This window comes from Oryctolagus cuniculus, chromosome 2 (genome assembly GCF_051225735.1).
Source record: "Oryctolagus cuniculus isolate XC-2025 breed Fujian yellow rabbit chromosome 2, ASM5122573v1, whole genome shotgun sequence".
NCBI lineage: Eukaryota > Metazoa > Chordata > Mammalia > Lagomorpha > Leporidae > Oryctolagus > Oryctolagus cuniculus.
Window position 1 is genome coordinate 182,763,467 of NC_142868.1, and position 27,886 is coordinate 182,791,352.

General features: G+C 44.1%; 1 protein-coding gene across 9 annotated transcripts in view; it reads right to left on the bottom strand.

The window, feature by feature from the left end:
• The window catches only part of NCOA1 (nuclear receptor coactivator 1), a 262,111-nt gene that overhangs the window by 5,199 nt on the left and 229,026 nt on the right, over nucleotides 1–27,886 (bottom strand). For all 9 annotated transcript variants that reach the window (XM_089326750.1, XM_051843198.3, XM_089326752.1 and 6 more), the window contains 5 exons: nucleotides 21,709–21,810; nucleotides 19,176–19,578; nucleotides 16,098–16,272; nucleotides 8,500–8,683; nucleotides 2,310–2,399 (listed from right to left, as the gene is read on the bottom strand). In XM_089326750.1, the coding sequence (XP_089182876.1) occupies nucleotides 2,310–2,399; nucleotides 8,500–8,683; nucleotides 16,098–16,272; nucleotides 19,176–19,578; nucleotides 21,709–21,810 (954 nt within the window). The remainder of the gene's footprint in view (nucleotides 1–2,309; nucleotides 2,400–8,499; nucleotides 8,684–16,097; nucleotides 16,273–19,175; nucleotides 19,579–21,708; nucleotides 21,811–27,886) is intronic.

The following is a 27,886-nucleotide window of genomic DNA, read 5'->3' on the forward strand; positions in this document are numbered from 1 at the left end:
CCTTCTGATCACCTCCTCATCCTCCTCCTTCTGATTCCCTCCTCATCCTCCTCCTTCTGATCACCTCCTCATCCTCCTCCTTCTCATCACCTCCTCATCCTCCTTCTCATCACCTCCTCCTCCTCCTTATCACCTCCTCCTCCTCCTTCTGATCACCTCCTCATCCTCCTCCTTCTCATCACCTCCTCCTCCTTCTGATCACCTCCTCATCCTCCTCCTTCTGATCACCTCCTCCTCCTCCTCCTTCTGATCACCTCCTCATCCTCCTTCTGATCACCTCCTCATCCTCCTCCTTCTGATTCCCTCCTCCTCCTCCTCCTTCTCATCACTTCCCTCCTCCTCCTCCTTCTGATCACCTCCTCCTCCTTCTGATCCCCTCCTCATCCTCCTCCTTCTGATTCCCTCCTCATCCTCCTCCTTCTGATTCCCTCCTCATCCTCCTCCTTCTGATTCCCTCCTCATCCTCCTCCTTCTCATCACTTCCCTCCTCCTCCTCCTTCTCATCACCTCCTCCTCCTTCTCATCACCTCCTCATCCTCCTCCTTCTGATCACCTCCTCACCCTCCTCCTTCTGATCACCTCCTCCTCCTCCTCCTTCTGATCACCTCCTCACCCTCCTCCTTCTGATTCCCTCCTCCTCCTCCTCCTTCTCATCACTTCCCTCCTCCTCCTCCTTCTGATCACCTCCTCCTCCTTCTGATCCCCTCCTCATCCTCCTCCTTCTGATTCCCTCCTCATCCTCCTCCTTCTGATTCCCTCCTCATCCTCCTCCTTCTCATCACTTCCCTCCTCCTCCTCCTTCTGATCACCTCCTCCTCCTTCTCATCACCTCCTCATCCTCCTCCTTCTGATCCCCTCCTCACCCTCCTCCTTCTGATCACCTCCTCATCCTCCTCCTTCTCATCACCTCCTCATCTTCCCCCTTCTGATCACCTCCTCATCCTCCTCCTTCTGATCACCTCCTCATCCTCCTCCTTCTGATCCCCTCCTCATCCTCCTCCTTCTGACCACCTCCTCATCTTCCCCCTTCTGATCACCTCCTCATCCTCCTCCTTCTGATCACCTCCTCCTTCTGATCACCTCCTCATCCTCCTCCTTCTGATCACCTCCTCATCCTCAGGGACGACTCGTCAGCAGGACTGAGTCCAGACCCCGGCCGTCTGTCCTGACTTTCCTTCCTCCAATTCCTGTTCTGCCTTCTGCAGGTGTGCTCGCCTGTCACCACTCCCCCGCCTGTGTCCCCGCCTCCAGTTCTGCTACTCCAAGCCCACACTCTGCACTGGCCGCAGTGGCCCCCGCACCTTTCTCTTCCACGTGGCCTGCTGACAGCTTTCAAGGCCCTCTTCAGTCCCTTTCCTTTGTCAGTGTTCTCGTGACCAGCTCAGCTGTTTCTCTCCCTGTCTGCTCACTCTATGGCTCTTGTTACTTGTAACAGCAACAGGAGAGTTTGCTGTCCTTCATTAGTTGACAGTTTATGTGCCTCTGTCCTATGTTTTATCCTTCAACAGGCCCTCAGTGGTCGGCAGAAACAGCATGGACTTTGGTGTTACAAGACCTGGCTCCCCCTCTTCCTAGTTTTGTGAATGGTAGCAGCAGCTAAACCCCCTGAGGATCAGTTTGCTCACCTGTGGAGAAATGAGCGTTACCTCCTCCATAGTGAGGCCGCAATGAGGAAAGCATGCGGTGCCTGGCAAAGTGTTTCCCAAATCACACTTCCTTCCTCACTCCCCCCAGCTCACACAAAGGCCTAGAAACATTTTATGTGTACTTCTATCTCTATAACATAATGCTTGTGTTAAAAATATTGATTAAGAGACTAAAAACTAAATCAAAGTTACCAAAGTGAATTAAAACTTTCAAATTTCTCGATTTCGGTTAATTTAGGGAAGTGGCCATACTTGGCTTGTGCTGTGTACACACGTACTTCTGTGCAGGTACAGTACACAGCAGGCCCTCTGCTGCACCCCAACTCACTGAGATTTTGTGAGCTATTTTGATTGCAGGTGAGTTTTTGAACTGTGTTTGTTTATACAATAATAATTAGTGGCCACTTTTGTACTTCTGTCATTCTTTAAGCACTGTCGTCTCATTTAATCCTCACAAAGATCCTAAAAGCAGGTATCTTCTCTGTTCTGTGGTTACAGAGCAGCTCAGGAAGTTCCATACATGCCCAAGACGGCGTAGCTAAGGAGAGAACCAGGACTCACAGCCAGGTCAGAGTCCCAGGCCAGGCTCTTAGTCACAAGGTAACACAACGCTCTGTGTGTCTAGCATGCACTTGACAGCTCTGGGCTGCATTTCTTACTGACCTGGGTTCCATCTGGTTCTGTCTTGAGAAGGTCAGTGGATGACAGCTGGTTGCAGTAGAGGCCTGTGTGTCTCAATGATGGATCATTTATCTATGAAAGATAAATACAAGACCAAATTACAAGCTAGTTGTTTAAGTTAAAGACCAAATTCTTCAGTGAAAAGCAATTTTATTGACCAAAAAAATAATAGGAAGACAGCAAAAATAAAAGCTTAGCAATTCACTGTGTTACTGGAAATCCAAACAGCGGTTCTTCTTGGAACAGACAGTGTATAAGAGACCATGACAGGGGCCAGCACTGTGGCATAGCAGATAAGGCCACTGTCTGCAAAGCCGGTATCCTATATGGTCACTGGTTTGTGTCCCAGCTGCTCCACTTCTGATCTGGCTCCTTGCTGATGGCTTGGGAAAAGCAGTGGAAGACAACCCAAGTGCTTGGGCCATTGCACCCACATGGGAGACCTGGAAGGGGCTCCTGGCTTCAGCTTGGTCCAGCCCCCGGCCATTGCGGCCATCTGGAGAGTGCACCAGCAGATGGAGGACCTGTCTGTCTGTCTCTCTCTCTCTGTAACTCTGATTTTCAAACAAAACAATGACAACAACAAAACAGAGACCATGAGAACCTCAGGGGTGCTAGTGGTATTCTGTTTGAGGTCATAGTTATTCTGATGTGTTCCATTCATGAAAATGCATCAGGTTGTATACTTTTCCGTATGTTCTCATATATGGTACTTCAATAAAGTTAATTTTCTCCTTCACACACACACACACACACACAGCCACAAGGTAATCAGTGATAGACTTCCACTTTGGTCACGATTCAGTAACAGGGGTCAGTTTTACCCTCTTGCCCGAATCAACTAGAAAAGTATACAAAATCTATTAAACAAATGCTGTCAAGACACTGGGCAGAGGCAGTGGGGGCAGTGTCCTCCTCTATGACCTGGGAAACGACTGAGGTATCCTTACTGTGGCAATCACCCAGCCTGCTGCTCGGAGTCCCAGCAGTACAGGATGGGGACGGGGACACACATGGCAGGTTCCCTGAGTTGAAGACACACAGTTGGGATCCACAGGGCAGAACATCAGAGATGCCCAGAGAGCTCAGCGATGACCTCGGGCAATTCCCCAGAGGTCCCGACCCTAACAGCCAGGGCAGAAAATGTCCAGATTTATTTAGTATCAGGTGCAACGTTATTGACTTTTGCCTCAATGATAAGGAAAAATTAGCCTGGAATAAATATTGCTTTGGTACTACCAAACCAAAAAACAAGGCCTGAAGGATCTAACCATTTCCCAGAGCAAGGCTCAAGAATGTTTACGGGAATATAAACGAGTAAAAATCGCACGTCTGGGAACCTGATGTGCAAAGAAGCAGAAAGATATGACCCATAATGAATAGCAAGGTCAACCAATTGACATCGACCCCCAAATGATGAAGATGATAGAAACAGCAGGAGAGGCTCTCTAGACAGTTACCGACCGTGAGCCACAGGCTCAAGAAGCCAGAGACTGCGCAGGAACAATATGCTGGAGATACAGAAAACATCAGAAGCATGAAAATGTAACTTCTAGACAGAAAACTGCAATGTTGGGGATGAAAAATACACTGCCCAGATTGGATATTGTAAAAGAACAACTAGTGAATTTTAAGCTAAAGTAATACAAACTATCTAAAATGAAATGGAGAAAAAAAGACTAGCCCTCCTTCCACTTCAAAATAACCCTTAAAATTGAGAAGATCAGAGAACTATGGAACAAATTCACGTGGTTGGCAAATTATAACTGAAGTCTATGAAGAAGAGGAGTGAAAGAAAAATGGTTAAAGAAATAATGACCAACACTTTTCCAAACTGGATGAAAATTATAGTCTCATAAGAAATTCAATGATTCCCAAGAATGAGAAACATGAAGAAAACCACACCAAGGCATATCATTATTAAGTTGTTTAAAATGAGTTATATAGGGGCCAGCACCATGGCGTAGCAGGTAAAGCCACTGCCTGCAGTGCTGGCATCCCATATGGGTGCCGGTTTGAGTCCTGGCTGCTCCATTTGCGATCCAGCTCTCTGCTATGGCCTGGGAAAGCAGTAGAAGATGACCCAAGTGCTTGGACCCTTCTGGAAAACCAGAAGAAGCTCCTGGCTCCTGGCTCCGGATCACACACCGGCCATTGTGGCCATCCGGGGAGTGAATCAGCAGGATGGAAGACCTCTCTCTCTTTCTACCTCTCTGTGACTCTGCCTTTCGAATAAATAAATAAATATTTAAGAAAAATGAGTTATACAAAGAAAAATCTGTAGCAGCGGTGGGGGGGCAGAACCAATCATACACAAAGAAACAAAGACAAAATGACCAAGGATATCTCATCAGAAATATGGCATTACAGTAACATCTTTAAAGTAGTGAAAGCTAAAACTGACAACCTAGAGTCCAGCGAAAAGTTCTTTCAAAGATGGAGGTAAAATAAAGACTCTTAGACACATAAAAGCTAAATTATTATCAGCATACCTGCACTATAAAAAAATGGTAAACAAAATCTTCAAGAAGAAAAATGATATCAGAAAAACTACACAAAATAAAGAAAACTACAAGTGTTGATTACATGAGTAAATATAAAACTTCTTTAAAATTTAAAAACAAATTTTAACTAATATAACAATGTATTGTGAGGTGTATAATGTATATAGGTGTAATATTTGTGAAAACAATAGCACAAGTAGGGAAAAATAAAAATATACTGTTACGAGGCTCTATAAGAACATGAAATAATATAATATACATGAAATGATATAATATCACTTGAAGACAGACTATAGTAAGTGAAAGATATGCATATATTAGAAACTCTACAGCAACCATTAAAGTAAGAAAATAATTATGTATAGCTGATAAGCCAACAAAGGTGATAAAATGAATAAAAGTATTCAATTAAAGAAAAAAGGCAAAAGGTAGGACAAAGAAAAAAAAAAGAGATGGGATATTTAAATCCAACCATATCAGTAACCATATTAAATGTAAATGGACTAAGCATTCCAATGGAAATACAGAGATAGTTGAACTGAACAAAAAAGCAAGATCTGGGGCCGGCGCTGTGGTGCAGTGGGTTAAAGCCTTGTCCTTGAGTGCCGGCATCCCATATGGGTGCCAGTTCTAGTCCTGGCTGCTCCTCTTCCAATCCAGCTCTCTGCTATGGCCTGGGAAAGCAGTGGAAGATGGTCCAAGTCCTTGGGCCCGCGTGGGAGACCCGGAAGGAGTTCCTGGCTCCTAGCTTTGGATCAGCGTAGCTCTGGCTGTTGCGGCCAACTGGGGAGTGAACCATCAGATGGAAGACCTCTCTCTCTGTCTCTACCTCTCTCTGTAACTCTTTCAAATAAATAAAATAAATCTTAAAAAAAAAAAGCAAGATCTAATGACATAAGAACCCAAGTTAAATATATTATTTTTACCTAATTAATTATGTATTTATTTTACTTTAACCTAATGGAAATAGTTGCTATTTTTAATTACTTAAGAACAATAAGATAACAAGAATATGAAACTGCCTTACATATGCCTTTAAGTTTTTTTTTTTCTTAGATTTATTTATTTACTTGAAAGTCAGAGCTACAGAGAGAGAGCCAGAGAGACAGGGAGAGAGAGAGAGGAAGATCTTCCGTGTGCTGTTTCACTCCCCAAATGGCTGCAACAGCCAGGAGCCAGGAGCTTCATCTGTGTCCCCCACTTGGGTGGCAGGCGCCCAAGTACCTGGGCCAGCTTCTGCTGCCTTCCTGGGTACATTATTAGGAAGCTGGATTGGAAGTGGAGCAGCTGGGACTTGAACCAGCACCCATATGGGATGTTGGCATTGCTGGCCATGGCTTAACTTACTGTGCCACAGCATTGGCCTCAATACTACTTTAATTTTGCTATAATAATAAAGATCATTAAGTTCCCCCCCACTGCCACCTTATTTGGCTTACTGGGGAAAAGAGCTTTTTGCTTTTTTTTTTTTTTTGACAGGCAGAGCGGACAGTGAGAGAGAGAGACAGAGAGAAAGGTCTTCCTTTTGCCGTTGGTTCACCCTCCAGTGAACGCCGCGGCCGGCGCGCTGCAGCGCACCGCGCTGATCCGATGGCGGGAGCCAGGTACTTATCCTGGTCTCCCATGGGGTGCAGGGCCCAAGGACTTGGGCCATCCTCCACTGCACTCCCTGGCCACAGCAGAGAGCTGGCCTGGAAGAGGGGCAACCGGGACAGAATCCGGCGCCCCGACCGGGACTAGAACCCGGTGTGCTGGCGCTGCAAGGCAGAGGATTAGCCTAGTGAGCCGCGGCGCTGGCCGCTTTTGTTTTGTTTTTAAAAATCACATCAAAAAGGAATTCTATATGAAAGATAATCAATGTTTATGTATTTTTAAGCCTTGTTATAAATTATGGCAGCATGGAAATGGTCTAGCCACCACTGTCTAATGTGGTTACTGATGTGAAATACTATCTTAGGCTAGTGACCACAGACAGTCATACCAACAAGCTTCTTAATTATCACTTTTCATTTACTAGCTCTCTTCCCAAAGCCTGCAGGAGGCGCCAGGATAAATGCCCAACACTCAGTGCGGCATCCTCAATAAGCTCACCACACATTCTGCTCTCATACCATATAGATATCAGATGTCCCAATAACTTTCAGGAGGCTTTTCAACCTTTACTTCTGCCTAGGTTGTGCTGTGATAACTTCAAAGTTCCTTTCAATCCTCTTTCTTGTTTTTAAAAAAGATTTATTTATTTGAAAGGCAGAGCTACAGGGAGAGAAGGAGAGGGAGGGAGAGGGAGGGAGAGGGAGAGAGAGGGAGAGAGAGGGACACAGAGAGGTCTTCCTACTGCTGGTTCACTCCCAAAATAGCCGTAACAGCCATGGCTGGGCCAGGCTGAAGCTGGGAGCCTGGAGCTTCTTCAAGGTCTCCATATGGGTGCAGGGGCCCAAGCACCAGGCCATCTTCCACTGCTTTCCCAGGTGCACTAGCAGGGAGCTGGACTGGAAGTGTAGCAGGGCCCATATGGGATGCCGGTGCTGCAGTGAGCGGCCTATCCTGCTACGCCACAGCGCCAGCCCCCAAGTACTCTTTCTTAAGGCAACTTTTCCATGATGGTCTTCCTAATCAGGCTCTGCTTCTATCAACCCCTCATTAGTCATCTGCACACACCACTTGCCTGACAAAAATATGTATGGTCCCAGGGGATTCATCTCTTATACAATTTTTTGTCCTAATATTCAACTGATATTATTTTTCATGCTGTGTCTCCTCAGTTTGTTACACAGAGCTATCTTTGTTCACAGTAAATGTTGAATAAATGTTTCTTGAGTTAAAAGTTGGGAATGATGGAAATATGTTTAGAGCAGAAAGGAGTATTCCAAGTTAATGTACGTAACATTTTACAATAAACCTAAAATCTCGTGAGTCTAACATCTGGTTTATAAAACTTGTCAAAAATTTCCATTTTATATCTCAAGGATAGTAATTTTCTTTTATTTTTTTTTTTTAATTTTTTACAGGCAGAGTGGACAGTGAGAGAGAGAGAGAGAGACAGAGAGAAAGGTCTTCCTTTACTGTTGGTTCACCCTCCAATGGCCGCTGCGGCCGGCGCACCGCGCTGATCCGATGGCAGGAGCCAGGTACTTCTCCTGGTCTCCCATGCGGGTGCAGGGCCCAAGGACTTGGGCCATCCTCCACTGCACTCCCGGGCCACAGCAGAGAGCTGGCCTGGAAGAGGGGCAACTGGGACAAAATCCGGCGCCCCGACCGGGACTAGAACCCAGTGTGCTGGCGCTGCAAGGCGGAGGATTAGCCTAGTGAGCCACAGCGCTGGCCAAGGACAGTAATTTTCAAAAGATGGTGGGAAAGAATAAAGAATCATGGTTGTTTCTGATTTTCTGTGGAGAACTGAGCTGTGGGGCGGTGTGGCGGCTGTGTGGGGGGTGCCAGCCGTGCACTTACCTACTCAGGGCACACCGTGGGAGCTGTGGGGCGGTGTGGTAGCTGTGTGGAGGGGGTGCCAGCCGTGCACTTACCTACTCAGGGCACACTGTGGGAGCTGTGGGGCGGTGTGGCGCTGTGTGTGGGGGTGCCAGCCGTGCACTTACCTACTCAGGGCACACTGGGAGCTGTGGGGCGGTGTGGCGGCTGTGTGGAGGGGGTGCCAGCCGTGCACTCACCTGCTCAGGGCACACGGCGTTCATCCCCGGCATCTGCAGAGAGCTCATCTGCATCTGGCCCATCATTGGACTCATGTTCTGAACACCTGTGTTTCCACCTGCCATGGACACGGTGATGCTCATGTTGTTGTAAACTCCAGGCTGTGCAGGTGCAGGCTGGTTCTGGACAGCTTGACTGAACACACTGTTAACTCAAAAACAATCCAGATTACATCCACTGATCATGAACACAGGGATAATGTGACAGGGTTCTGCTTCAAAATTACTAGAATTCCAAATGAAATACTTTACATCCTTAAATTATACATACAATTGTATCTTATTACAATATGTAAGAGTTAGATATAATTCAGAAACATCTTGAAGTTTGCCCAATGGGCTAAGTAACTAAAAAGAGCTCATTTCAAACCATCTGGCTGAATATCTGAGATGCTCAGCCCCAGTTAGCCGAACAATTAAGAACGAATGTTTTCCACATAAGTAAATGTTCTAGGTAACTGAAGTTTACCCATTTAATCATTAAAACCATTCTAAAATTTGTTATACTAGTTTATTCTCTTAAACAGAGCACGTGGGGCTGGCGCTGTGGTATAGTGGATAAAGCCACTGCCTGCAGTGCTGGCATCCCGTATGGGCGCTGGTTGAAGATCTGGCTGCTCCACTTCTGATCCAGCTCTCTGCTATGGCCTGGGAAAGCAGAAGATGGCCCAAGTCCTTAAGCCCTGCACCTGTGTGGGAGACTTGGAAGAAACTCCTGGCTCTTGGCTTCAGATTGGCACAGCTCTGGCTGTTGTGGCCATCTGGGAAGTGAACCAGTGGATGGAAGACCTCTCCCTCTGCCTCTCTGTAACTCTTTCAAGTAAATAAATACATCTTAAAAAACAAAAACAAAAACAGAGCATGTACTATTTAAGTAAAGTATCAGGCACATATTCTCAATAAATGCTTGTTGAATGAATTAATGAGTCAATGATAATATTCTTATATTGTGATTGCCTGTGTATCCGCTTAGACTGAGTGCATGAAGGGAGTGCTGGTGCCTTGCTCCACTAACTCCTTCTCTCCACTATTAAGTGACATAGAGAGGGCACTGTGTGTCACACCTGGTGAATGAATGAATTATGGTCATGAGTTACTACTCAGTGCAGGCAACTGATGCGGTTCAGACTTTCGTTTATATATACATTTTACTATCTCTATGTCAGTGTTTTCTGTAGTCCAGAGACCACCCAAAAGAGAACTGACAATTGAGTCTGGCTCCAGCCATAGGGAATCACATTTTTTGGAGGTATAAAGAAAGGAAGATTTCTAACTATGTTTGCACATTAAAACTTTGAGAGCTTTTATTCAGTGTCTTACAGCTTGATGTCACTTCTCAAGGTTTCAGTTTCTGGATGCTTTCAACTTGTTATAAAATAAGAGAAATCAGAAGTTTTTTTATTATTTGAAAATATATTTATTTATTTAAAAATTATATGTATTTACTTGAAAAGACAGGCCAGGCAAGGGCTGGGCCTCGAGCCAGGAGCCAGGAACTCAATTCCGGTGTCTCACATGGGTAGCAAGAACCCAATTACCAGGCTATCCCCCTGCTTCCGGGCGGCTGCGTTAGCAGGAAGCTGCAGCTGGGTACTGACCCCACACACTCCAATATGGAATGTGTGTGTTAATCAGAAGGCCAGACACTTGCTCCTTATTGTAAAATTTAATGTTTTTAAAGTTTTCAAAGATCTGTTCAGAATTGAACACAGCTTCATGTTTTTTTTTCCCAAGAAATGAAATACAGGGGCAATTATGATTTTTAGAGCATTTGGTTTACTGAATTCCTTCCTCATGGCCAAGTTCTGGACTGTTGCTATACAAAGATCTCAAATGTTAGGAGGGAGAACAGTATGGAATAAACTCCATGAAAATTCAACTTGACACTGTATATTTCAATCCTGAAACAAGAGATACACATCTAAAGGAAAATGATACAAATTTTGTCTTCCCAAAATTCTTCAAAACACTGAATATTTTATGAGTCTATAACAATTGTTAACAATAAGCTGCTGGTAAAATTCCACCCATTTTAGAATTTTAATTCAAGAGCAGTTTCCCTCCTCAATGGCTTCTCTATTCCCAGCAGGTTCTCAGGTGGTAAGCAGGGTGTTCTGCCATTTATAGCTGCTAGATGAAGGCAATCACACAGAAATTAACAGGCCAACAAACAGCCTATTCATCATGTGTGAAGCAAAGTAGCAAATTTCTCTCCCAAGTAATTATAAAACATAAACAGTCACAGAAGATTATATGTTAGAAAATGGTCAACAATACATCTGTGGACCATTAAACTCAGTACAGTGTGCATGCTTCCAACTAAAGGTAACAACAACAACAAACTATTAATCTATGCCCTTTTCCTAATGAGAATGTTTCTGCCTTGGACAATGACCATTTGCCAGCTGATACGTAAACCACACCGTGAGGAGCAAGGCTCTGGAAGTTAACGCGTGGGGAAGGAAGCTCAAGGACTGCAATGATGTCATACTGACTGAAAAAGCTGAGGGCTTAACTGCCTGCCAAATTTATATTTGAGACTATATGTTAGCTTCAATCTTTCAAGCTGATCCTGCTGATAGTTCCACTGCTGTCCCAGGCCCTGGAAAGACAGCTGGGCTCACTGGTACTGTAAGCCCAAAGCCCACAGGACCTTTCCCTCACTCTATTCCGCCTGCCCGGTGGCAGTGATCAGAGTTTTGTTAGGATAGCACCAGGGGTCTGCCAGCCCCTATACTTGGAGCTAAAGAGAAGGATGCGAACCCTGGCCCACAGTGGGTCCCACAGCTATTACAGTTACTTCCCTTTACCTGGGGAGTCGCAACTGCAAGCCTGAAACTGCGGGAGTATTCAGCCCTGCATATACCATGCATCTTCCTGCACACACTGTGTGCAATGCTGAACGTATAAATTAGGCGAGGTAAGAGATTAACAGTAACTAATTATAAAATAAGACAGTTTTTACAGCACACTATACTACAGGTTACGTGAATGGAGTCTTTCTCTTCCTCTCAAAACATACGGCATGGATACCCAGGATAAAGAGATCACGCATGTCCTCGTGGGATGCAGCAGGGTGGCAGGAGATTCTACCTGGCTGCTAAGGGTGGTGTACAAAGGAAAACATATCGATAGTTTATTTCTGGACCCTTCCATCTAGTATTTTCAGAGCACAGTTGAGTTCAGAAAGTGAAACCTGGCTTAAGGGGAGACTGCTGTACAGGCATTAAGCAGGGAGAAGTCATTGGTCAAATAACTCTGAGCAAGAAAAGGACAAAAAACAGGACTTCCTTGCTTCACAGAAACACCACCCACTTCCAAGACTCAGTTTGGGTTAATTTTTTCTTTCTCTTGTCATCAGACAGGTAACAAAAATAACTGTCTCTGAGCATCACATCACTCTACTCACTGGCTTTCTGATTGCTGTATTTCTTACTTCTCTCTAACCTACACCCATCACCAGTGAGACTCTTGGTTATCTGGCAGCAGAGGCTGTTTCTCCATGTTCCCTGCAGTAGCCTGAACCATGTGGCAGGGACAACGAGTGGCTACCACCTCTAGTGGTCAACGTGCTAATACAGGCTACCATGTTCATAAGCTTCTACCCATGAACTAAATATAAGTAAAGGTTTACGTGTTAAGAGCTGGAGGTAGTTATTTTCTATCCCAAGTGATCTGGGACTATCAGAGTTCACAGGAACTACTAAAACACAGTGAAACCCTGCATCCACACTTGGAATCCAACAAGGGCTCAGGAATAGGAGTCTCTGCACTCGTCCTTTTCGTAGTTGTACATGGAGTCTGCATCTGTTCTAGAGGATGGAGACACGGAGTGAACAGAAACAAAATCTTCACTTGTTTTGAAAGGCCGGGGGGTAGGGGTGGGGGGGGGGGTCTTTCATTCGCTGGCTCACTCCCCCAAATGGCCGTAAGGGTCAGGGCTGGGCAAGGTGAAATTCAGGAACCTCTTCTGGATCTCCCACTTGAGTGCAGGGGTCCAAGGACTTGGGCCATCCTACACTGGCTCCCCAGGCACATTAGCAGCGAGCTGGATCAAAGCGGAGCAGCTGGGACGTGAACTGGGGTCCATATGGGATGCAGGTACCCACATGGTGGCTTAACCTGCTGCGCCTCAGTGCTGGCCCTAAAGTCTTCACTCTTATGATGCTTATATTCTACTTGGAGGAGACAGACCATAAATATAATGACTACCACAGGGGTTAATCACTACGGAGAACAATAAAGCATGGAAAGGAGGGACCAGGGTGGATAATGCATTTTCAGAACTGATAGTTAGGGCAGTGTAATAAGGCAACATTTCAGGAGAGACTTGAAGTGTGAAAGAGCAAACCATATGGCCACTTAGCAAAGAATATTCCAGCAGAGGGACTGAAAAATGCAGAGGCTTGAGTTTGCAAGGTGCTTGGTTCATGTGAGGAACAGAATGGACAGAAGTCAACGTGGCAGATGAGTGATGAGAACAGCAGATGAGCGCAGAGGCTACTGGGGATACAAGGCTTCTCAGGCCTAGGCCGGACTGCAGTTAGCACACATGTTTTGAAAGCATTACTCTGGCTACCAGGTAGAGATCAACCCATAGCGGAGCAAGGGTGGAAAAAGGGAGACAAGAGTCAACCACAGCGGTGCAGGAAGAAAGATGCTGCTGGCTTGCATTACAGAGTAAGTGGAACAGTACGAAGGCAGTTTCTAAGAAGCTGACGTGATTTGCTGATGTGTCTGATGTGAGAAAAAGAAAAAAAATTTTCTTCTGAAAAACTGGAAGAACAGACCTGCCATTTACTGAGACAGAGCACAGGCAGGAGGAGAGCTTTTAGAGATGTCACTTCAGTTTCTGTCATGTTAGGTTTGAGATGCCTACCAGACTTCTAGGTGGAAATGTCAGGCAGACAGTGGGACATGCACTGTGGTGTTCAGGGGAGCTGTCTGGGCTGTGCAGGAATCTGGGAGTCACAAACACAGAGGCAGGCACTGAGACAGGGGGAGAGCTGCCTTTCTCAAGACAGAAAGTTGTTGTTTCAGAAACCAAATGGAGGGGACTGGCACTGTGGTGCAGCAGGTTAAAGCCCTGGCCTGAAGCGCCGGCATCCCATACGGGCGCTGATTCTAGTCCTGGCTGCTTCTCTTCCGATCCAGTTCTCTGCTATGGCCTGGGATAGCAGTTGAAGATGGTCCAAATCCTTGGGCCCCTGCACCTACATGGGAGACCTGGAGAATGCTCCTGGCTCCTGGCTTTGGATCGGCACAGCTCTGGCCATTGTGCCCATCTGGGGAGTGAACCAGTGGATGGAAGACCTCTCTTTCTGTCTCTCCATCTCTAACTCTGTCTTCCAAATAAATAAAATAAAAATTTTTTTTTTAAAAAGAAACCAAATGGAGAAGGAGCTTCAAGAAATATTTCAGATGCACTGACAAGCATTGCATTTGATCGCAGAGGACATAATCACCTTGACAAGAACATGTTTGCACAGTGGTAGGGATGAAAGCCTGAGGGTTCAACAAGGAGAGGCCAGGAGGTAGGTAGGTAAAGCCTCAGGGAATTCAACTGTAAAGGGGAGCAGAGGAATAGGATATTGTGAGGCCAGCATTGTGGCACAGTGGATTAATAAGCACTGCTTGCAATGCTGACACCCCATATGAGCAACAATTCTCTGCTTCCAATTTATCTCCTTGCTAATATGCCTGGAAAAAGCAGTGGAAAATGGCCCAAGTTCTTGGGCCCCTGCCACCCACATGGCTGGCAATTGAAACTGCAGATGGAAGATCTCTCTCTCTGTAACTCTGCCTTTCAAATAAAAATGAGTAAATCTCTTTTTTTAAAAAACTGAGTAAATCTTAAAAAAAAAAAGCTAGTGAAACTTGTCAGTATGACTGTGTTTCTTATAAGCCATATATATATATATATATACACACACACATACATACATACTTTATTTGAAAAGCAACGGTTGGGGTAGTCAGGGAGAGAGAGGTGGGTGACAGAGGTACGGATCCTCCATCTACTGGTTTACTCCCCAGTGCACACAACAGCCAGAACTGGGCCCGGTGAAGGTAGGAGCCAGGAACTCCCAAATGTGTGGCCGAGACCCACGCACTCGAGCCGTCCTCTGCTGCCTCCCAGGATGTGCATTAGCAGGAAGCGGGTTGGAAGCAGAGGAGCCAGTTCTCAGATCAGGCCCTCGATACAGGCTGCAGATGTCCCAACAGCATCCTCACTGCTGCCCCTCCAGCCGCATGTAAGTGCTTATGTGCAGGTGCAGAGCAGGAGTTTAGTTAGATTTCACCAGGGAGAACTTTGGCAGGCTCAAGTGGAACAAAGAGAGCTGGACAAGGGAGTGGAGAGTACTCAACAATGATGGCCTCAGAATCACCTCTGTGTTCACGAAGCTGGAATCAGAACACATTAGGGGACTCAAGGCCTTCCGAGTGCTACAGAGATGGTTCTGTTTCTACCCAATTAAACATGGTCCTTACTGAGAGCTACACAGTTCTCGAACAGGAAGGTTTCCTCTCTCACCTTTCAATGAACTTTAAACAAGAATACGGTCTCATGTTTTCAACTTTAACTGCCTCACTTATTATGCTGTCAGATCAAATGGCTTCCCTGTCATTAGAGCCAAGACATAACCAAATTAAAATCCTGATGAAATCCAAGTGATGTGTGAAAAGTTTAGCAAGTCAGGGTTTGGAGGAAAGTGACATTTGAGATGATTCTAAGCACGATGGGTAAGTTGAGGCCTCTGTTATTCTAGAGACTTAAAAAGTTAAGAAGGACCCAAGAAGCCTTAGGAGCTTTTGCTGTTGTTCTACAATCTCAAGTACACACAATGTGTGTCCACACTTCAGCTCTATTGTATTGTAGCAGTCTGCCATTCTTGCTTTAGATAATCTAAAATTTGTAAATCTCCTTATATAGACTTAAAAAAAAGATTTATTTTACTTATTTGAAAGGCAGAGTTACAGAGAAAGAGAGAGAGGGAGGGACAGAGGGAGAGACACTCCCCCCGCCCCCCAATCCACTGGTTCACACTGCAACAGCTGGGGCTGGGCAAAGCTGAAGCCAGGAGCTTCATCTGGGTCTCCCCCACGGATGCAGGAGCCAAGCACTTGGGGCAGTCCTCAGCTGCTTTCCCAGGCACATTGGCAGGGAGCTGGATTGGAAGTTGAGCAGCCAGAACTCAATCTGGTGTCCATATGGAAGGCAGGAGGTGGCGTAAGCACCCATTTCTACATCTACTCCAGGAAGGTAGCATAATTAACAAGATCATACTCTTCAGGTGTGCTGGGGGTAGGCCAAAAAGGCCACTAAATTACTTTTCTTTTTCTACATTGTAAACACACAAATCACAGATGATTTGACTCTTCAACACTTTAAACATATGTTCCTTTGCTGATACCGTGAAATTCAGCTCTTCCTTATGCAAATAGCAGGAACCAATCACCTTCTATTTAGACTGAAAATTCAGTCAGCCCGTGAAGGCACGGCTGTTCCTACGTGCTGCAGAGTACCGGGATGTGTGAACACAAAGACTGCCCCTTACTTGTTGTTCCCCATGGCTCCTTGCTGCCAGGCCTTCATGTCTGGTGACTGGTACCCAGAGGCAGGCGGGGTCTGCTGGAGCAGAGAGCTCTGTGGAGGAGGGATTGGCATCGGCACCATGGAGCTCCCCGGGCTTAGAGATGGAGCAAAGTTGGCCTCACTTTGGGGAACCATTCCTGCAAATTGACACAAATTAATCTGTGAGTACACTATAAACTTATTAACCCCATAAAAGAAAAGACCCCGAAGGATTTGTCATAATATACTTAGAAGTATTTTATTGAAGAGTAGGGAGAACAATTTATTCCCTTAAAATAATTAGGAAATCTCAGTACAAACAGGTGAAGAGACAAGAGGCTGATTTATATAGCAGAACCTAGTACAGTTTATTTTCTGTTTTTTTTTTTTTTTTTTTTGCTAACATGAATTTCTAGGTGTAAAAACATTTGTGAATATAGATGGTAAATTAGTTGTCTAAGAAATATACCTTAAAAAGGAAAAAAGTTAGGTCAGAATAACTTGTGTAAAATGCAAACTGACTAGAAAGCTTTGTTTGCCGCTCCTATTTAGTTTTCTTATGGGCTCTTCTTCCCTCTCCTATCTTTTTATTTATTCATTTATTTGAGAGGCAGAGAGATAGAGAAAGGGAGAGAGAGAGAGTCAGAGACAGACATACACCCACAGATGGACTGATAGACAGCTCCCAATTGCAGGCTCACTCCTCAAATATCTGCAAGGCCTGGAATGCGCTAGGCTGAAGCTGAGAGCCAGGAACTCAATCCTGGGTGACATGAACTCGATTACTGGAGCCATCACCACTGCCTCCCTGGGACTGCATTAGCGGGAAGCTGGCGTCCGGAGCTGGATCTGGGTATCAAAGCCAGGTACTCTGATGTGGGCTGCAGTTGTCTTAATTGACATCATCGTTACTAAACTAAATTCTGGCTCCTCTTACCTTTTTTTTTTTTTTTTTTTTTTTTAAAGATCTTTTGAGAAGTAGTCTATATGACATGAAACTTTCTCATTTTAACCACAATTTCTAGTAAATAAATTCCCTTGTGTCTACAATTAATTCTACTCTCTCCTTTAGTCCCAGGCAACTACTGATCTGCTTTCTGTCTCTACAGATATGCCATTTTTGGAACAATTCATTTAAATATACAATAATATGTAGTCTTTTGTATCTGGCTTTTTTTTTTCTTTTTGACAGGCAGAGTTAGACAATGAGAGAGAGAGAGACAGAGAGAAAGATCTTCCTTTTCCATTGGTTCACCCCGCAATGGCCTCTGCGGCCGGCGCACTGCACTGATCCAAAGGCAGGAGCCAGGTGCTTCTCCTGGTCTCCCATGGGGTGCAGGGCCCAAGCACTTGGGCCATCCTCCACTACACTCCCTGGCCACAGCAGAGAGCTGGCCTGGAAGAGGGGCAACTGGGACAGAATCCGGCGCCCCGACTGGGACTAGAACCTGGGGTGCCGGCGCTGCAGGCGGAGGATTAGCCAAGTGAGCTGCGGCACTGGCCTAGCTGGCTTCTTTCACTTAGCATACTGTTTCTAAGGCTCAATCATTTTGTAGCAGTTCTCAATAGTTTGTTTCTACTTAGGATAGTGCTTATCATTAATGTAACTATACTGCAAATCAACTGTTCATAAAAGAGTTTATTTCTGGACTTTTTTTCTGCTGCAGAAATCTATATACTTAAATTTCTACCAGTACTATGTTGTCTTGATCTTAACTGTAGGGTAATAATTTTTGAAATTGAGGAGTTATTCAATTTTGTTCTTTTTGAGAATCATTTTGGCTAATCTAAGTCTCTAGCATTTCCATTTTCATCTTAGGGTTAGCCTGACAATTTCCTCAAAAAAGCATGGTGAAACTCTGATAGGGACTTGAATTGCTAAGCCAAACACTGACTTCAGGATGTCATCATTCGGTTGTTCATATTTAACATAATTCTTCCAAATGTTCCTCTAGAAAATTGTGCATAATTTTTGTGACCTGCTTTTTTCTGTAGTCAATATAACATAAGCATGTTTCTATGTCCTTAATGTATCTTTGTAAATGTACTTGTATAGATTTGTATAATATTCTACTGTGTTCTGTTACTGTTAATATGACTTCTCTCTGTTTTGGGTAATCTGGTCAGAGATGTGATGTAATTGATATACTCATTTTTTTTTTTACAGGCTACAATTTTAAAAAACTTTAAATTTTCTGTGAAAGTAGACCAACCATAGACTTTCTTCAGTTCTTTTCTTTCACCAAATGTTTCACTACTTTTTTATTTGGTAAAGATTATATAAATAAAGCTATACATTTTCCTGGTTCCTCTGATATGTTATTAGTCTCTGGTAAATAATTGTGATTTAGTATAGAAAACATTCGTTTATGCTTCTAGAGGTTTTTTTTTTTCCTTTTTTGGTTATCATTTTCTTTCTATGTGGACTGTCTTTAAAATAATTCTACATTTTAAATTTTACCTATCTGAGTTATGTTCCTTAAAAAAATACCACTTAATGGCGGAATGGTTTGAGGATCATCCTTGAAAGCCAAGAATGATTAAATTATAAGAATCATTTAGACAAGTCTAAGATTTTTGACATTTTGTGGACCGCATACATTTTCTTTTCTTTTTCACTTTCTCTCATAGACCTCTGTGATAATCTAACAAATGTCCTCCTCAGACAATTGAGTTTAGTACATTAACTCTAAATCTGCATGTGGCTTTTTCATTGTGTGACTTTTGGTTTTAATAATTTACCTAAGGATAATCAATCTCTGCAGGGTATCTCAGACATCTCATTGGAGTCACCAAAACTTGTCACTGCATGGTTACAGCTTCCTCTGCAGTGTCCGTCAACTTTCTGACTTCCAGAGGTTTTTACATTTTTGATCTTTCATTTGCACTGTGTGGCAAGAGCTGAGCCTGGATCTAACGTATCCCCCACCAGCGTGCTTCCCCTTTGGCACACTGCCTCCAGGTCGGTGAACAGACACACACTGGGACAGAGACCTGCACCTACAGGGACATTACTACCGTATATTACCAACACAAGGGACATGAGGGTGGGACCTCATACCTGATCCTGGATACTGGAAGACATTCTGCTGCATTTGAGGATTGATTCCAGTGCCAAACTGTCCTCCCATGTTTCCTGCCATGCCTCTGTTCACCATGCTGTTGCGGTTGGCCAAGGATGCTTCCGGATTTGCTGCCAGCTGGGAAAACGGGCTGGTAGAAGCGGGTGGGGTGCCTGGATTTGTGGCGTAGTTTGGTGGGTAGGGGAACTGCTGTGGAGCACCCTGAGGAAGACGGGGGTTCCCCATTTGAACTGGCAGTCCAGAGGAGGGAGGGAGATTGTTCCCGAAGCTCTGCTGCCTCATGAGCATGGCTCTTTGCTGCTGAATTAGCTGCCTCTGTCGGTGCTGTTGACTGTACAATTCCCGCTGTCGCTGCGCTAACATCTGCGCATTCAGGGGTGGCTGCGAAGGAGGAAGAAGTCTTTACTTATAAGCATAATCCCCACCTGTCCTGGGGAGTTGACAGGCCAAAACCTGATGGCTTGGGCACTACGGTATAGAGCAACTGTCACAGCACAGGGAAGCTAAGACAGAAAAGGAACACAAGCCTCCTAAGTAATAACACAGGAGGCAAAATGAATTAAGTGCACTTTATAGATTAAGAGTAGTTGAAAAATACTAAAAAACAGCTGACCATTACTGTGGTTAAACCTAAATTTTCAGCCAAAAATCACATAAAACTATAGAAGTCAAAGAAAGCATGTACTGATTGTATGATAATACAGGTCAGGATGAATGTGAAGTCAGAAGAACCACAGGGAGAGAAAGAACGTGTGCTGGTGACGCCTGTCTGACATCACACTGTTAGGGACTTTCTCTTTTATTTCCAAAAACTTTAGTGCATTTTTAGTATAGGGAAACTCAGTTTCCCCCTTTTTCTAAGATAATTTGTCCTACTTTACTTATATGGTTAAAATTTAATTATAAGTAATTTAAATATTCTTCATTTTACTTTTCTGTATTTTTCAAGGATATCTACAATGAACACATGCTATCTTTATAAAACAAAAACCTACAAATACTACTTAAAAAGGAAGAACTAAAAATCCAGGAGCCAATGCCTAACAAATTATCACTTAAAAAGTAAACAATTAATTAGAAATAAAATAGTGAACAAAAACAAATGGAAACAGCTATTTATGTAATGACTGCAGCTTAAGACAACTCCAGACATTAGTGGAACTGATATGATAATGATCACACCATTTTGGACAAGGAAAGAAGTGGTAAACTAGGATGAAATCACTTTTCTGGTTAACATTCAAAGCAACATGGCACAGCATTAAAGCTTCCCTCGGGAAACGTCAGTTCAGACTGGGGCTGACTAAGGCGTACAGCTCCATTAAGATTAAGCTTGCAACTTACAACATCTTGAACTCCCAAACCTGAAACTTGACATCTTCCCCAATCTGAAATATTCTGAGTGACAAAATGGCATGAGTCATGGTTCAAATGTGGGCACACCAAACATTACTGTATGAAATGACCTTCTGGTTCTGTGTACAAGGGATATGTGAAATAGAAGTGAGTTTCATTCCTATCAAAAAGTTATCTCATTGGGCAAATACACATATTCCAAAATCTTGAAAAAGACCCAAAATCTAAAATGCGTTTGAGACCAAGCATTTCAGAAAGGGAGCATTCAATCTGCAGATCCAGTCTGCTCTTGAAGAAACTGCGAGATAGGACTTTTTGATAGAAATCATTTTAAGTGAATTGCAAAAGTGAGGTCTTGTTTCCTGACAACCTGATTATTCCTGAATGAGGTAACACTGAGATTTACAGTTTATGAGACAGAAAAACTCAAATCTGGACCCATGAAGATGCCAATACCTTTGCTGCCAGCAGCTTCTGTCAATATGTGTCCTTGTTGTTAGTGTTGACTTGCCTGGGTCTGCCCCAAACCCATTTAGGTCCATTTTATGGAGGACACAAGAGTTTTGTTTGAATCATCTCAATTTCTTATCTCCCAATTTTTGTGTCAACTTGGTTAAATAAGCAGTTGAAGAAAAAATATTAAAGTAAGTGTAGAAGTAAAGTAGGGAGTACTAGACAGCATTTAGAAGACTACCCAGTTCTTTTTATGTTTACAGTTCTAGTGGCTCTGAGTTTATATACGTGGAGCTTTAAAATAGATAAAAGGCAGAAAATGCAGATGTTGAGACCAGGCAGAGCACACGGGGTTGGAAAGACACCTGAGCAAGGTGACTGGGTTTTGATCAGGTTTCAGGTACCATTCACAGTTTTCTGCCACAGGCTTCTTATTACTGGTGCTATTCAACTTATCAATGAGAGTCTTCTATTGCTCATCTGATACCCAATAACACTGACAATAACACCAAAAAAGAACTCTTGGCTTTAGATCAAATATCAGTAAGAGGTATTACAAGCAGATGATTAATTCACTCTAGAACTAAACTACACTGCAAACATCATTAAAAGATCAACTCGCAGATCATTTCAAAAACATTCAAGTCAATACTTCAGAAACACTGCCCGGGCTGGGGAGAGACACTGGCTTTCTCACATTACCTGAGGTGTAATTTGTTGCTGCATGCCTGATCGCATATTGATGCCAACAGGAGCTGTTGCTGCAAACTGATTTAAGAGAGCTTGCCGATTCTGATGTATCAACTAGAGAGAATAGAAATAATGAAATAGATTAATACTCACGAATACAAAAATAGCCATATAGAGTAACACATAATTCTAATTGATTTCTAAAAAGTTTTGGCATTGTAGGTTTAGTAAGATTATTTACCATACTTATTTGCTAGAAGGCTAATAATCCCCAACATTTATTGATAAGTTCAATAATGAAGGAAAAGAAATATTAGCCCTAGATCTTAACATATTCTAAATAACACAGCAAGTGTGCATGAAGGGTACATTCAATAAATGTTTGAAAAAATGAATGGAAAATCAAGGTACTTGGAGGGTACACTTACTTGGAGATACTATGTGTGGCAGCTACATATTTTTGGAAAATCCAACATGGTATCATTAGTTGGAGAGAATTATATAAGAAACAAATGGTCTGAAAAATGGACCACTTATTTAACAAGAAAAAGTAATTACTTTAGACCAGCATTTCCCAAATTGGTGTTCTAAAGAACATTGTTCTGCAGGATATTAATAGATGTGCCAGGAAAGTAGGATGCTGAGCTGGATGAAGTACTGGAAACGATGGGTTATACAAGGTGAAACAGATTTATTGCTGCAGCAATTTTATGAGCCTTTAATTGTCCAAAGCACACGGTGGATCTCAAGAAGAGGATATACTATGAACTTATTTATCACAAACCCGCTTTTCCCTGACTTGTAACCAGCAACATCTACCTGCCAGAACAATTGTCTATGAAACATTCATTTGGAAGACTAGTCTAGATAAGTATTAGGTTCTAGGTCACAGGATGCCTTAATTTTACCTGTCAATGAAATAAAATAAGAATCCCTGGAAGTGAGGTTTCCTTGTAAACCAATTATAGCTCAAGACATTTCTTAATAATTTGCTAAGACTGAACTGTTCAGAGAGATGATAGTAACAATGTTATTTTGTTTATACAGTAGTTTATAAATCATATTTAAACCACATTGACTATTTACATACCAATATATTTATTACACTATACATAAACGGAAAGCTTATTAAAGATTTATAAGAGAATCCAAAGAACTCTGAACAATGATTAAATCTCTCATCATCAAACAGATCAACTCTTAATTCTGGTTTTGTTTACTTTCTGACTCAGATAGGAAAACAAATCTATTTTTTGGGAAAAAAATATATAATACAAAGATTAAGATTATAACTTTCAGGAATTGTGGTATAGGATAAAACATTCTTACTCACTTCAAAAATAAAGATACCAACATTATAGCTTAAAAGTCAAGGGGATGCTTTGTTCCAAAACCTACACTCTTCCTAAACTCAAAAGACCAACAAGTGTTTAAATAACCCAAGGTAATTTTGCAAAGATGTATCAAAAATACTTGTATATTTAAGATAACTTTATCAGCCGGCTAATCCCCTGCCTTGCGGTGCCGGCACACCGGGTTCTAGTCCCGGTCAGGGCGCCGGATTCTGTCCCGGTTGCCCCTCTTCCAGGCCAGCTCTCTGCTGTGGCCAGGGAGTGCAGTGGAGGATGGTCCAAGTGCTTGGGCCCTGCACCCCATGGGAGACCAGGATAAGCACCTGGCTCCTGCCATCAGATCAGCGCGGTGCCCCGGCTGCAGCGCACTGGCCGCGGCGGCCATTGGAGGGTGAACCAATGGCAAAGGAAGACCTTTCTCTCTGTCTCTCTCTCTCACTGTCCACTCTGCCTGTCAAAAAAAAAAAAAAAAAAAAAAAGATAACTTCATCAAGTTGGGAGCAGGTTCCTATTTCCTGGGAATTCCCTATTGAGTGACGGAGGTCAACACTCAACTGCAATGCGCAGGACTGTACTTGGATAGATGGAGACATCTATAGCAACACAGCGGGTGCATCTACCTCAGCCCAGGGACAGGAGGTGGGGAACGGATCGTAAGTCAACTCAGCGGAGTCTAAGGAATGAGAATGTCAGGTGGCAAGAAGTTAACGTAAGGCCGAGAACGAGTATAAAAACAAGAGCAAAGGAAATGAGGAGAGTGAACATAGATTAGTATTTAGTGATGAGGAGAAGGAAAACTGCAGGCAGAGTGTGACTTGGGATCCCAAACTTATAGCTTTATATATTCTTTGAATTGTGAGATAATGTGAAAATGAAATGAGAGAGGACAAAGAAAAGATGTTTGCTAGGCAGTATCATGATTTTTTCAACAGAAGGAAATATTCTAAACAATGGAAATCTACAAGCACTTTCTGGAATAAGAAACTTAGTCTATTTCTGCCCTTAAAATCACCCTGGTACATTTTTCCCTTCCTTTAACTCTGTGTGCAACTTAAGTACTGTGTACATCAGTCCCACCTCGACACGGCCCTTCAGAGTACTCAAATTCTATCTATTTTCTAACAACCAGGTCAGGCTCAACTTTCCCCTATGAAGCCTTCCAAAAAGGATCACTATAATCTCTGCCTCCTTGGAAATATTAGCCTTTGGGGCCAGGAAATATTACCCTTGTGGTGTAGTGGGTAAAGCCTCTGCCAGTGAAGCTGGCACCCCGTATGGGTGCCTGTTCAAGTCTCTCTGTAACTCTGCCTTTCAAATAAATAAAATAAATCTTTAAAAGAAAATTAGCCTTTGGAGGGGAGAAGTTGGTACTTCTTAAAGTCTATAAAGGGCCGGCGCCGCGGCTCACTAGGCTAATCCTCTGCCTAGCGGTGCTGGCACACCGGGTTCTAGTCCCGGTCAGGGCGCCGGATTCTGTCCCGGTTGCCCCTCTTCCAGGCCAGCTCTCTGCTGTGGCCCAGGAGTGCAGTGGAGGATGGCCCAAGTGCTTGGGCCCTGCACCCCATGGGAGACCAGGAGAAGCACCTGGCTCCTGCCTTCGGATCAGCACGGTGCGCCGGAGCCGGTGCTGTGGTGCAGCGGTGGATGCCCTGACCTAAAGCACCAACATCCCATATGGGCACTGGTTCAAGTCCCGGCTGCTCCTCTTCCAATCCAGCTCTCTGCTATGGCCTGGGATGGTAGTGGAGGGTGTGGTCCAAGTGCTTGGGCCCTGGCACCTGCATGGGAGACCTGGAGGAAGCTCTTGGCTCCTGGCTTTGGACTGGTGCAGCTCTGGCTGTTGTGGCCATCTGGGGAGTGAACCGGTAGACAGAAGACCTCTCTCTCTGTCTCTACCTCTCTCTCTAATTCTGTCTTTCAAATAAATAAATAAATAAATTTTTTTAAAAGCCATATCAAAAGGCTTGCTGAAAATAAATGAACTATACTTAATATGCTTAACAATAATTTAATAGCACGATCACATTTACATGATGTTACATAACTAAGTAAAAACTCTAATGCAATTTTTCCTGACTAAATTTTAAAATAAACCAAGATGGGTGCCGGTTCGAGACCTGGATGCTTCACTTCCTGTCTAGCTCTCTGCTGTGGCCTGGGAAAGCAGAAGATGGCCCAGGTCCTTGGGCCCCTGCCCCCACGTGGGAGACCAGAGGAAGCTCCTGGCTCCTGGCTTCGGATCCGCGCGGCTCCGGCCATTGCAGCCATTTGGGGAGTGAACCATTGGATGGAAGACACCTCTCTCTCTCTCTCTCTCTCTGCCTCTCTTCTCTGTGTAACTCTTTCAAATAAATAAATCTTTAAAAAAAAATAAACTGAGTACTATTTTTCAAAAAAGACCTGTTGTATAGTACAGAAGAAAATTTTGGACTTAAGGCTGGTGGAAGAATACAAACCCCACCTACACATATAAAACAAGAACAAACACAGGGCAGGCTGGCTGTCACTTGGTCTGCAGGAATGGGCTTTTCCCCGAAGCCTTACCAAGAAGTCTTTCTACAGGAAGCCTTAAAGATGGTCATCAAGTCCAGAAATTCTCAACCAGGAGTGGTTCTGCCCTCAAAGGAACATCAGCAATGTCTGAAGACATTTTTGAAGGTGACAACTTGAGGAGGGGATGCTACTAAATGTGTAGCTGGAAGAGGCCTGGGATGCTGTAAAACACCCTTCAACACACAGGACAACTCCCCAGTCCCAAACAATTAAGTGTTGATGTTGAGAAAGTCTGATCCAGCAAGAGCACAAAATCTTGCCAAAATAATGTGTTTTTTTGTTTGTTTGTTTGTGACAGAGTTAGACAGTGAGAGAGAGAGAGAGAGAGAGAGAGACAGAGGCAAAGGTCTTCCTTCCGTTGGTTCACTCTCCAAATGGCTGCTACGGCTGGCGCTGCGCTGATCTGAAGCCAGGAGCCAGGTGCTTCCTCCTGGTCTCCCATGCGGGTGCAGGGCCCAAGCACCACTGCCTTCCTGGGCCACAGCAGAGAGCTGGACTGGAAGAGGAGCAACCAGGACTAGAACCCAGCACCCATATGGGATGCTGGCGCTGCAAGGCAGAGGATTAACTAAGTGAGCCATGGTGCCGGCCCCCAATAATGTGTTCTTTTTTTTGTTTTTTTTTTTTTTTTTTTTTTTTTTTGACAGGCAGAGTGGACAGTGAGAGAGAGAGACAGAGAGAAAGGTCTTCCTTTGCCGTTGGTTCACCCTCCAATGGCCGCCGCGGCTGGCGCGCTGCGGCCGGCGCACCGCGTTGATCCGATGGCAGGAGCCAGGAGCCAGGTGCTTTTCCTGGTCTCCCATGGGGTGCAGGGCCCAAGCACCTGGGCCATCCTCCACTGCACTCCCTGGCCACAGCAGAGAGCTGGCCTGGAAGAGGGGCAACCGGGACAGAATCCGGCGCCCCGACCGGGACTAGAACCCGGTGTGCCGGCGCCGCAAGGCGGAGGATTAGCCTAGTGAGCCGCGGCGCCGGCCCCGATAATGTGTTCTTTAAAGCAGCTTATTCTCCTAATAGTTTTCATTGCCAGAAATTCGGAGGTGAAATCTACTTTTTCTGCATTTTGCTTCTATTTCTATCTTTCCTTTTCCCTTCCTCTTTTCCTTCCTTTTCTTCCTCCCTCCCTCCCTCCTTCTGTCTTCCCCCCTCCTTTTTAAAGACTTATTTGAAAGGCGGAGTTACAGATTTGGGGGGGCCAGAGAGAAATATCTTCCACCCACTGGGCACACCCAGAATTGTCACAGCTGGCCCATGCCAAAGCCAGGAAGACTTGGGCTATATTCCACTGCTTTCCCAGGCACATCAGCAGGGAGCAGCCAGGACTTGAGCAGATGCTCATGTGGGATGCCGACAGAGCAGGTGGCAGCTTAACCCGCTGCACCACAATGCTGGCCACAAGGTCCTTCTATTTTCTATAATACACATAAATTATCAAGGGTGGTTCCTTTACCAGATATGTGATTCCTTCAGTACACTAACACATAACATATTTGGACTTGTTGTAAGGTGATGAAGTATACCGTATTTATCTGTTTCAACTGTTATTCCCTCTTTAAATTCTTCTCTTGACAGTACAGTCTTTGCTAGAAAGAAAACAAAACTGAAGCAGAATTGTATTTTTCATTAGCCAATTTCACACCATCTTCTGTAAGCAGTAGATCTACCTATTTTTGCTGCTGTTCTTTTCTCAAACTTTAAAAGTCATTTATTGGTATAGTGGATACATTTATTGGGTCTTTGCTCATTTGAGGTGTAAGTAGACACTATACCTAAAGGCTTATATGGTTATATTATGTTCCTTTTTAAAAAAAGGTGTTTTTTTGTGTTTTTTTTTTTTTTTAAGATTTATTTATTTATTTAAAAGGCAGAGAGAGAGAGAGAGAGAGAGAGAGAGAGGTCTTCCATCCGCTGGTTCACTCCCCAGATGGCCTCAATGGCTAGAGCTGAGCCAATCCAAAGCCAGGAGCCAGGAGCCTCTTCCGGGTCTCCCACATGGGTGCACAGGTCCAAGGCCTTGGGCCATCCTCCACTGCTTTCCCAGGCCATAGCAGAGAGCTGGATTGGAAGTGGAGCAGCTGGGACTTGAACCAGTGTCCATATGCTGCAGGCAGCAGCTTTACCCATTACGCCACAGAGCTGGCCTCTATATTATGTTCTAATTACCAGCTTTTCCTTTCATTTTTGCTGGTTTTTTTTTTTTTTTTTTTTTAATGGTTAATTTATTTTAGAGGCAGAACAACAGTGAAGGGCCAGGTGCAACAGCAGGAAGCTGGATCAGAAGCAGA